Source organism: Sturnus vulgaris, chromosome 1 (assembly GCF_052056855.1).
Source record: "Sturnus vulgaris isolate bStuVul1 chromosome 1, bStuVul1.hap1, whole genome shotgun sequence".
Lineage (NCBI taxonomy): Eukaryota > Metazoa > Chordata > Aves > Passeriformes > Sturnidae > Sturnus > Sturnus vulgaris.
Genome location: NC_142243.1, coordinates 111,261,553 through 111,273,924, shown reverse-complemented (window position 1 = coordinate 111,273,924; position 12,372 = coordinate 111,261,553). Strand labels below are relative to the sequence as shown.

The following is a 12,372-nucleotide window of genomic DNA, read 5'->3' as shown; positions in this document are numbered from 1 at the left end:
CAGGGCATCCAAGGGCAATTAATGCAAGTATCCCATCAGCAGTTTCTGTTTCTGACACTTGCATTTCCTACCTTTTCTTCCAGGTGCCAACCTAGCCCAGCTGTGTGCATAGTGGAGGTTAGAGCTCATATTCCCTTGTGTCTCAAGATGGGTGTTCAGTCAGGTGAAATGGTGGTCGACATGTCTTGCAAGAGACCAAGCTGACAGCTTGGCTTTACATTCACCTTTCCAGCCAGGGCTCAGTCTTTCTGAACTATGACAAACATAACTGATGAACTCAAGACAGACTAGCTTCATATATTAAAAGAAAAAAAACAGAAAAAAAACCAGAGGTCCAAATTGGTATCCTCTTTACTAAACAGCAAGAGTCAAAGTAAAGGAGCCTAGCTAGTTACAGAGAAGCAGAGAATCCATCTTACCAGCTGCTTCACTTTAACCACCTGCTGAGCACCCGCTGACTGCGCAACGATGGAGCTGGGCTGTGAGATTTTAATACCAACTGGGGTTCCAATGATTGGCTTCAGAGGCTGGAGAGGGGCTGTTGCTGAAGACGCCACTGTAGAGACCAGCACGGGCTTTGCAGACTGCAGAGAGGGCGCTGGCAGTGCGGAGGTGAGGGCTGGCTTGGTGGCTTGGACAGTGGTCAGCCCGGACACCGCCGCGCTCGTGGGGAGCACAGGAGCTGCGGGCGCGAGCGATGCTGTCACCGCTGCAGGGGAAGCAATGGCCTTCACAGCCGGCACAGAAGCTGCTGCTGATGTGCTGGCAAGGACTGGTGTGACAACTACAGGGGCCGTGGCTGCTACAGAGGCAGGCACAGGTTTTACTGCTGGAAGAGCAGTTGTTGCTACAGCCGAGGTTGCTGTTCCCGTCGAAGGAGCTGGAACTGCAGAGATACAAGTTGAAACCACTTCTTGTGTTGGAGCCGGCTGCTCCATACACTGCTGGATAAAGCTCTGAGGATCAGGCATTAGCTGCCGCAAGGCAAGCATGCTTTTCTAAAAGAAAAACGAAAAAACACAGGATGTAGCAGCAACAGAGCTTTCCACAATAATAATACATTTGTAACTGAATCCTCTTCCTCATTTTCCAATTAAACTTTTCATGAGACAATAAATGGCAAACAAGTTTTGCTAAACTTCATGCACACTTAAATTGATGACAATCCTGTTCAGTGAAGATGACAAGAAACACCAACACCAGCTGAGCAAAGGTCAACAATCATCACAGCTACACCACACACAGTAAATCCTATCTATGGGGAAACTCGCATATAACTTTGTTCTTCTGTTTAGATTTTTCAATTTGGAATTTATGTTACAGAGTAAGATGATTTTAACTGCTTTACTACCTCAAAGAATTTTGTTTTGCCAAAACCCCTTGCTATATTGGAACAGCTGTGTTTATTTCATGAAGCCTGACAGGGAGCTACGAATTATCCAATAAAGTCAGAAACAAGCTCTGAAGACAAGAACACTTCTATACCAATACAGCTGTATCTACACTAGGGGGAGATACCACTTTAATAATGTCTGTAAAGCTGCAGCAACACAACTTCAGCCAGCTACTTCTCTGCAACAGGAGAACAAAAGTAAAGGAATCTGGCAACATCTCATTTTTACTACAGCTGTGTTTGAGAAGGTTAATGGACAGAATAATCTTCAAACTCTCTACAGATTTTTCTCCTTCACTGTTTATAACCTGCTATGGCTCTGAACCAGGGGAAATCAGTTCTGCAGCTACTTCTGTATTCTTGAAAACCTTTGTAGTTTTTCCTCCTCTCTTAGCAGTTGCTAAAGTTTCTAAGAGCTCCTAACACAGTGCTGCCACTTTGGACTTCACGCAAAAGGTGCATGTCTCACATTAGCATGTCACGTAATCATATTGTTTGCACAACCGGACCTTCTGCAGCCCATCTGTTTTTTAACATTCACTTCTTTTTCTTTTAAAAAGCTGCTTAGCTCCTGATGCAATTTATGTACCAAAAGCATCCAGCAGACTTGAAAATCAAGCAGGCTTCACAGCCAAAGCCACTGTACTTTTTCCACCTCTTGGAAGAGACAAAACAAAACACACGCACAACTTCATCAAAAACCTGCAGCTCAAAGATAAGAGCTGACTCCAGAGAGTCCTCCCTAAAATTCCACTTCACTAGCTAAAAGTGGTTTGGCAAAAAGCCGTATCACATTTCTTTCCAAACTCAAGTTGCAAATATTTTCCCCACAAACGAGGCCAGCACTGATCCTCTTAGCACCTTAGAGAAGTGCTCCCGAAGTCATCCTCCATTTGGCACTCAGTCCTGTCACAGCTGCTGAGAGTTACAGATCAACCTAATTGTGTGTATCAACCACACATCCTTGCAGTGTTTCAGGAAAAGGCAATCTCGGTGCAAGATATTTTAAAGGATTGGCAACACTGCAAAGTCAGCTAACTCTGACCGTATCTGAACAACTCTTCTGAAGTCACAGTATATCTTTGTTAATATAGCATGCAACAGGGAGAGAGCACTATGCCAAGGATTATGTGGTATGAACACTGCCCAAATCAGAGCAGCCTAGATGACGCCAGTACCTGGCAGTGTGCTGCAGAAGAAACACACAAGGGCTCTGCTGCAACAGGTCAGGGTCTGACCCACACTGATGAACTCAACCCCTGCAGAACTGCCCTGAGTTCTCTGCATAAATTGTGGCAACTCTTCACATGGTTGGATGGCTTCTTGTAACAGCTGGGCACTTCTGTGAGTGCTACTCACACTGACCCTGTACTCACATCTGGTCCTCCTGCAACCAGAGCCACAGTGGATGCAGAGAACCCATTCTCCGAGCTGTTTATTTTTCTGGCTTTTGCATGGGCATTTAAGAAGCCTCCAGGAAATTAAACAGGTAAAAAATGATCAATTGGAAAATTTTATGTATCATAGAATCATCAAGGTTGGAAGAGACCTTGTACCTTTAAGATCATCAAGTACAACCTTCAACCCGGCACTACTACTGAATCCCCTAAATCACAAAATCTCATCATCCAGCACCAGATCCTATTAAACACCTCCAGGGATGGTGACTGCAACACCTCCCTGGGCAACTTATTCCAATGCCTGACCATCCTAAGAGTGAATTTTTTTTCTAATATCTAATCTGAATCTCTCAGCTTAAGGTCCTGCAGAGATGACTGCACTCTTTCAGACTCATGGCACACTTGCTAGCAAGGCATTTAAAAGTTGCCACCATTAAGAAAAATTTTTATCCCACATTTGAACAGATTAACACCAGCCACCTAGAGCAATATCAACATTACCACATGCATTGTTATATGGCCTGTTGAGTACCAAAGAAAAGGGCAAACTCCAGAAAAACTCTGTCCCATCTTTACCATTTAACTATTCTTCCTTTATTCTCCATCATGCCTGTAATGAATGTACAGATCTAACAAGCCTAAGAGTACGCAGTACATTGGAATTTAGTAAATTTAACATAGTTTTCCATGTTTTCACTGAGATTTAATACTTGCTGTATAATTAATTTTTATTTTCTTAATACCATTCTATCATGTGATTAGAAGTCTCAAGGAAGCATTTTTTCCTTTATATGATTATTTACTTGAATGGAAGTACAGTGCCTGGGATTCTTTTCCTAAGCTGCAGTAAGTAGTCTTGTCAGACACTTTCTGGAGAAAGGAGTAGAGATTTTTTCTGCCTCCAGTTAACATAAACCAGCAGAAGATGAATAGCTTTATGCAGACTGATTGATATTTAATATGGCATAAGCTGTGCATTGCCACTGTTGTCAGCTTCTGAGTTAGAACTCAGAATTGCTACAACTTTGATGAGAACGTAAGAGGTCATCTTAACATATCTGCTCTACTGTAGATACATGCACAGCTTCTAAAACACTAGCCTTCACTAACACCTAGAGGGCAATTACTCTACAAATTAGGAACACAGCATAAATTACACCTCAAAAATTCCCCCTCCCTTTAAGAATTGCCTTTCCAAGTACAACAGTCACACAGAGGTATGTTAAGCACCATTCTTCAACTGACCTGAAATACCTATTAGAATGCCCCAAATCTCCTTTCTGGTACTCCTCCCTTCCCTTTTAAATACTACATATCCATAATCAGACACTTACCTTGAGAAAAGGAACTAAATATGGTTGTGGAGATGACTTAAGCTCTATGTACAGCTTTTTTGTAAATTCTTCTGGCTCAATTTTTGCTTCCTAAGAGGAAAATATAATTACAATAGTAAGTTATAACTGAATCCACCCCACTTTTTTCCCCCAAGATGTATCAAAAGGTCACGGAAACATATATCATGGCATTGTTCAATTTCAGTACTCAAATGCTTTTTTCCTGCTTTATTGAAGAAAGAAAAAAAAAAAGGAGAGTTAGGATAGAATAGTGTTGTGATGTTCATATATTACCCACGTTGTTTATGCTTTCTTCAGCTACAGGCACTTAGGGATAGGTGTTCATACCCAGTCACTGAAGTGAAGGGATAGAAAAAAATTATAAGCAGCACTGATCCTTTTGAGTATCTCATTGTTATGAAGATGTATTTTAAATCAACTACTAGTACTTCTTTCAGTAAAGGTAGTTTATTTGCATTAAAATAAACTTAGAGGCCTCAAGACTAATGACAACTTAGCAGTTTTTGTAAGACAATACTAGACTAACAGCATACACAGCATAATAAAACAGAACACTTAACAGTCTTTCGAAAGCCATCAAAATATTTCTGCATATCCCCACAGTAACAGTCCTCTGACTTGCAGAGTACTGCTTCCTTTCTTAATGCTCTCCACCCTGTCCCAACACAAACACCTGAATCAAGGGATTGGGAGGGTTAGGAAGCTGCAGCTAACTTCTGAGACCCCCTACTTGTACACGGGGCTAAGCCCCAGACTCTGCTGCCCTTCCTCACCCTCCCAGAGTCATCAAGAACATTACTTCCTCCAAGAAGGTATAGACACACAAAGAGCAGCACCAATCTCCATTTCTGCTGAATGCTGAGAAATTACTCCTCTAACCCATATTCACCTCTGGAGCAACTGTTCCTAGTTGCTACATAACCACAAAAGGGATTTTAAAGATTGTGTATTTGCGGACAAGCAGAGCTTCCAGCAGCTCTCCCATGTAGCCACTTGATCTGTTGTCTGTTAGATTTCACACAGATGCAGATATGGGTCACCGAGGTCTCACTAATACAGATGCAAGTGGTTTGGCACACTGAGGCTCACTGAGGCACACAGGGTGCTTGACACCCACTTCATGAAACGCTGCCTTAAGGATCATCTTGCTGCCCAGCTACAATTTACTCATTTCTCTCATGCACACAAAAGAGTCACTTTATTTTGCATTTAAATCATACACATACCAAATGGCAGATTTTTAAACTACTACAAAAAGCAAACAAGTGTGCAGCTAGCAATGTATTAACGTCTGCTCTCAAAAAAAAAGTAAAAAAAAAAAGTAGTGTAAGCACAAGAAAGAACAACTTTATCTTTCCCACAGAAGGACGGTGTATAGCCCAGTAGGGACAGAGGCTAAGGAATCAAATTTTTGCAAGGCTGCATCCTCAAACAATCTTCTCTCTGAAATTACACCTGCCTGCATCACACCTTTCTAGACTGAAAAGCCCTTTGGTACCACTAGCAAAGCCACACCCCTCCACCAGCACACAGCCTTCTGCTACAGTGGAACAACAACACAGCAGCAGCGGTCAAATGCCATGACAAGAAGTGGCAGGAGAAATCGTTACCAGGAAAACCCAGCTGTGCTGGGATACAGCACAAAGCACCATACGGAAGCCACCTGCAAAGAGAGAGAGGTTGGCAGCCACCACCTTGTTTGCTCCATCCTACTGTTTTAAGCTATTGATAATGCCATTCTTGTTCCACTGCTCAGTTCTGTCTTGGAGTAAGGCAGTAGTATGGAATTAGTGCTGCACTGCAACCTCCTCATCAGATTCTTGCTACTGAGGACTCAAAACTACACTAACATGAAAAAAAGAGCCAGAAGCTGTGTTAACACTACCAGCTCCTCCTGCTATCAGTTACCTGCATGCATAAAATGAAACAGAAATGTGAGTGGGGGAAATAACACAGCATGGGATTCAGTTAAAATAACATTTACAATTTAAGACTTAATGAGGGTCAGATGTACTCAGTCACAATTCAAACCTTGAGCTGTTAAGAAAAAAACAAGCTACAAAATGACAGGAACGAAGCTATGATAAAGTAAATGCCAAAAATATACACAAACGATGCACACTTTGTTTTGAAATAAAAGTCTCACCAGTAGATTCTGCACCAGATTCTTCACATTCTGCCCCATCTCAGGGGCTTGAGGTCCACTAGACGCCAATTTTATTAGCGTAGCAAGAAAATTCTTGCATTTCTTCACATTCTCTAGCATCTCCTAGTGTATAAATAAAGAGAAGACTATTAGATGTTGAACTGTCTCTTCAACCTCTGATGAACATCCAGAATGTTAATTTTTAATTAAAAACTTCTTTTCCTTACTGTAGAAGCGCTGGTCTGTGCTACTGTTGTGCCCTCTGCTTTCACAGAGACTGCCTTTTGGGAGATAGCTTGTGCAGGTGGTCCTGTAACTGGAAGTTTTACAGGTGTTCCAGTACTCAAAGGCTTTGCAGCAGTAACTGTAGTAACACTAGCTGTTGCAGCTGTTGGCTGAAGAGAAAAATTAACACTTTTTAACCAAGGATAAACGTGACAAACATACTGGATTCTGCTAGAATGTAAGGTACCAACCTCCCTCCACATTGCTATTTGAAACACAAAGAAACAATTCCTCTCTTTGTTTTTAAAGTTTAGATTAATTTGCTTTCTGAGGCTCTATTTAATACAGCAAGTGACAGCCATAGCCATAATTCTATTTACAAATCAAGGGTGTGGGAAAGAAATTATAAAGGCACATCCAGACCAAAGCACAGCCTGCAACTTTGAAGGAAGAGAAAGGTAAAGCTGTCTTGAAGAAACCAATATATTAACTTTGTCAGGGTCCTACAGTCTAATGGATTTTGGACAATGCTAAGCCAGGTGACACTGTTCTGAAGACAAGCAGAACCATAAGAGATTATTTATCTTCCAGTCTTGCCCTGAAGCTCCTCTCCCAATTGCAACACCCTTTGTTTTTCCTATCACACACAGAGTAGGCAAAACACATCAGGTCCACTTTGGAAGGATTCAAGTGCCAGCAGAAGCAGCCAGCTCAGCAAATGGACATAAGAAGTTCTTCCTGCCTTTTCCTCATGGGCAGCAATTTGGATCTCCTTCTCCTCTGCCCTGACAAAAACCCTCAAAAAATTCAGTTATTTTGAGACCTCTTTTTAAAAGCTCATTATAATTTACCAACAGATTCAGAAGCTCCAGCAACAGGAGAGTAATTAAGGTTTAGGAAAAAATACCTCCCTTCTTTGCAAACTAGGCTAAATCTAAAACCCACTAAACTGAAGTATTTCTACTTCAGATTTTAAAGAGAACAAACATACAAACCATACCCAAAAAGCCAACACAGTTCCTTTGATGCAACAGAATAAAATATGAATAAAAGACTCTGCCCAGGCAAAAAAACCCACTACTTTTGATTTCTCAACTTAAAAACTGAATAGCCAGAGGTAACCCACAGGCAGAGTTCCAGGTTAACATTTGAAACCTCAAGTTAGGTGGCATCTTTCCTCCAAGCCTGTGAAGAGGACGGGAAAGTCTAGTTTTGTAGTCCAAATTCTAGGTTCAGAACTGCACAATGTAATGGCTTTCATTGACTCTTAACACATTTAAGCACCCCAGCTTAGTGGAACAGGCACAACTAATACTTGCTAATTGCATCAATCATAAGACAGTTAGACAGGAGTCTAACTTACCATGGATAAAATAAAAAACTATCAAAAGTGGGACAGACATCATGTAGAATATCAGTCTTTCAGGATAGGAAAAATTAACACGCCAACACTTAAAGCTAAAGCAAAACTCTAACGCTTTTGTCATATATTTACAATTTTTTTTTTCTGGGTGGGTGTCCTCCCCTCCCCAGGTTGCTGCCAGTTTGACATGAAAGCAGCAGGCAGCTACCAGAAAGCTTTCTAGCTTCGGCTCCTGCTGTTGGTAACACTTTAATAGCTCTCTGCAGGATCTTTGCCACCACCACTGCCTCTTCCAAGGATGAGGCTCAACAGCTCTAAGACCACAGGGAGGCAAACTGGGCACAAGAATCCCACAAACAGATGGGCAGGAGGAAGACGGAAGGGGACACAGCGCAGATCTGCCAAGTTGCAATGCCCTGGGCTCTTAAAAGTTGAAAACAGGAGCTGATCTCTTGCAAATTCCAGCATGCTTACACATCAAGACTAGAACACTAGAGGCAGGAAACAACAGGAAGTCTGCTGGACCCTTTTCCCAGGAAAATGAATATATGGGAATTAACTTCTGTCATCTGCCGTCAACCTTTTTCACTACTGACAATTCTCATTCTCACTTTGAGCAACAGAGAAACAACTACCACAAAAAAAAATGGCATTTATCCTGCATATTTTGAGTCATTTCAAGAGAAGAAATGCACTGCATCTAAATGAAAGTGCCCCAGCATGATGCTAATTAGACACTTTGCAGCTTCGTTACCCCATCTGGGAAACAGGTAAAAAATAAGAATGTGCAGGTAATTTTCTCTAACCTCAGAGCTGAAACATTCAGCAATGTCAAAAAAGGGAAATATTTTTGTTGATGAGGAGAATAATCCTGCAGTCAGTACCTACACAGTTTTGCAGAGAGTGTTCCAAACTGTATTTCTCACAAGATTGAAGGTGCACAACCAAGCCAAGGATTATTTCCTCTCCACTCTCCACCACTTTCTGTGATGACATCATACTTCCACACTAACACTCCTCTCCTGTGACCTCAAAAAATTGTCAAGAGTAAGATCAGGAAGTTATTTTAAGATTGATGAATGAATTGCTGCCAAGGAAATCAGACTCAAGGGCTCTGCCATCCTTTTCCCAGATGGTTTCATCAACGTTTTGCACTGACTCCCTTTTCAGCACTCGTCTCTTGTCCATCCCAGGGTGAGGAACAACATGACTATGTGATGGCAAGATATATAACATTGCATCTATTTACCCTACATTGTCCTAGGAGCTCGTACAAAGGGCTTTGCAATCATCTGCAAAACAGAGGGGCTTCAAGGAAGACACAAAACATTAAAATATTTTAAAAGATTGAAAGAATTAAAAAATAAAATAATTTCATTTTTCCTACAGTCATCATTCCTGCTGTTTAAATCCATCCCTACAGCTCATCAGAAGTGTTCCACTTTCTACAGTGGAGGGAGGAAAAATAGCTTACAAAAAATACTCCATGTCTACGTCTTTAAATATCTCAGAGGAACACGAGTTCAACAGACTACATCAAAACTGAATTAAAGTACAGAAAAACCAAGCTAAAGGCAGATATAAGTTTAAAAAAGAGAAGTTAATAGCATGATGAATCTCAGTGTTTATCCACATGAGAGTGTGAGGATGCATGCAACTTCATCCATCAGATGATGGATGACCTTCATCTCTTTTCCCTAGTGCAAGGGTAGTATAGTAGATCACTATGGTTTTTATATCCTAAAAACCTCTATGCAGAGATCACAAACACAGGGTTTGCAAGCCAGTATTCCAAAATAAAAGTAAGGAATATCCATTACTGTATTTAGACACAAAGCACACACTGTTTCCATTCTAAGCAAAATAGAAAATATATTAAGAGAGGCCTCTGGGTTTTCCACTTTAGCCCCAACATTATCCATCTGTAGTAAGAGGGAAGTGAAAAAAGAGCACAGAGTGTGAGAAGTGTTCAGTTGCTGATACAGAAGAACAGTAGAAGGATGAACTTGTTAGTCAGGCTGTTATCACTGTCAGCCAACACATCCCCCAATACTTCAAACACCCTCAGGGTCAAGAACATACATCCAGCATGTTTTTTGCAATGACTGATCCTGCTCATTTACTGAGTGTTTTGTCAACTGCTACAGCTCAGTCTCCTTCTAACTCTTGTCAAAAAATATAGGTACAAGCCAGACTTGTTCATGATTTCTCCTCCAGATTATGAGAGCAGAACATACTATCTGCAGAAAAATGTAGTTTTCTTTTCATTCCATATGCTTATCCAGAGGTCTGGCCCCCAAGAACAGAGGATGAACCATACATAGGAAAAATCACATACTCTGCAGGTGATAAAAGCCTCTTCAGAAGAGGACTAAAACATTTTTCTCTAGAAAAAACAAAATAAGACCAAGGAAATAAGACAAAAATACTACCTAAAAATAATGAGGCATTTTCAACCACTGCCTATTTACAGTTGTACCTGTGGAACCCATCTGCCACACTCAATTAGAGAACAGGTCTTCAGCTATGACCTTCCTTCAGTTTATAATGAGGAGAAAATCATACACATGAAAAACAGCTTGATTGGTGCAGACAGCTCATCTTCCCCTCAACATCATCTCAGGTATACCTTTTTCCCCCACTAAGGAATCAGAGAACCCCAACAGCAGCACATCTCCCAGAAAAGATTTAGAAGGAGACTGAAGAAACTCTATCACAGTGTACAAAAGCACTGGAAATGGCTCTCTGAACTATTTATTTTATTCATTGTTCATGTGCTTTCTACTGTAGTGAGATAAGATTATCTGACACACACTGACAGAAGCCTAATTAAATTACGCATTTAAAAAAACAGATTTGGGAAATAATTTGTTATGAGGACAAAGGTTACCAAGCTTACTGAAAACCGATTACAATTAGAAATAACAAGAATAAATCCATATTTTTCTCTAGTTCTTTTGTCACTTATTCCACCATATTATAAAGCTTGCAAAGTACCTGTATTACAGCAGGTGTCTGAACAGTAGAAACCACAGCATTTGTTGTTTGAGATAATGTTTTCACAGGAGCAGCTGCTATTTTCTTTACTAACTGTGTGCCAGAATTCTTTGAAAAAATAAAAATAAAAAATAATTAATAGGCAGAGAACAGTTGTCAGACAAGTCAATGACAAAACAGACATTGAAGTTAGGGTCAGATACAAACCAAGACACATCCTCTACCAGTAACAATACAGGCATCATTCACATAATCCATATAGTTTAAACACTGCTCAACAAAGCTCTTTGTCTACCTGTTTAATATTCAATAACGGATTCAGAGACATTTAGAGAAAATGCATAATCAGAATAAAATGGTTAAAGAAATATGCAAATTGTTACTTTTATGGACCCCCTTATTCTTGTGCACTGACCACACTACAAGAGATGGAAGCAAAAAGCCAGCAGAGTTCAGCAAAGGAGGAACAACCTAGGGACATGGGAAAGGTCCTCAGTTTTACTCAGATTCAGGGAAATATCCCAACAGAGGATAACAAGGTTTTAGATACTGGCAGTAACCACTTAGGCAGTTTTGGCTGGCATTTTTTTCATAAAACAGTTTACATCATCATCATCAAAGAGGAGTTCACTAATTTGACCTTCACCATATGTAACAGCTCACAAGTTTTTTCCCAAGCAAGAAAGCAAAGCACATAGTGATGTTTATTGGTGCAAAACCAAATACCATCACCCCATTCAGAAATGGTTCAAATGCTTATTTAACCCTCCACAACTTATTTGCAAACTCTGTTTTAACTACACAACATACAGCCACGTCCAAATGAAGTCATGATAGAAGTTACCTGCACAGCACATATTCTGATTGCAGGTGTGCTGGTTGGCACAGATGGTCTCACACTTGTGTTATTTTGTGTCTGGTTCTGTGCTCGTGTTACTGCCTGTTGAGATACCAGCATTAGGTGGCCATTACTGCTTCTGATAAGAACAGTTCCTGTTGAAAAAGAACACATTCAGACTGTTAGAAATTAAGTTATATTATGGCTTTCCTATATTTCTACGGAAGAAATAACTAGACCACACTGATAATGTAATATTGAGTTTATTACTCCAAGGAACTGCTGCCAAGAAATATAAGAATTAAGTGCACATCTGCTTTACTATGCATCTTATGACAGAAAAGAATTCCTAAATTCAAGAGAAAAAATTAACCACTAGCCACATTGAAATACTGTGTGCATACAAGATGCAAATTGCAAAGCAGTTCACCATTTGAGTCAAAGATATTTTGAACATCAAAAAGACAGACACACAAAATATACACACACTCTGGGATACTCTAACACTAATTTTAAGCAGTTCTCCAACCTGCAAAATTCATCACCACTGTAACACTTGGCTGCCTCTTAAGCTTCTAACATTTAGGCACATACTTAGAGGTGAAAACACAGCTTAGAGAAAACTGCAGTGAGAACTGAAGCTTGATTAGTATGA

General features: G+C 40.5%; 1 protein-coding gene across 2 annotated transcripts in view; it reads right to left on the bottom strand.

Annotated features, from left to right (window-relative positions):
* TAF4B (TATA-box binding protein associated factor 4b) overlaps positions 1–11,867 on the bottom strand; it is a 55,967-nt gene extending 44,100 nt beyond the window's left edge. For both annotated transcript variants that reach the window (XM_014874286.2, XM_088174273.1), the window contains exons 1-6: positions 11,724–11,867; positions 10,880–10,987; positions 6,522–6,689; positions 6,295–6,417; positions 4,128–4,217; positions 420–998 (exon numbers count right to left, since the gene is read on the bottom strand). In XM_014874286.2, the coding sequence (XP_014729772.2) occupies positions 420–998; positions 4,128–4,217; positions 6,295–6,417; positions 6,522–6,689; positions 10,880–10,987; positions 11,724–11,837 (1,182 nt within the window). In that variant the 5' untranslated portion in view covers positions 11,838–11,867. The remainder of the gene's footprint in view (positions 1–419; positions 999–4,127; positions 4,218–6,294; positions 6,418–6,521; positions 6,690–10,879; positions 10,988–11,723) is intronic.
* Between the last annotated feature and the right edge of the window lie 505 nt (positions 11,868–12,372).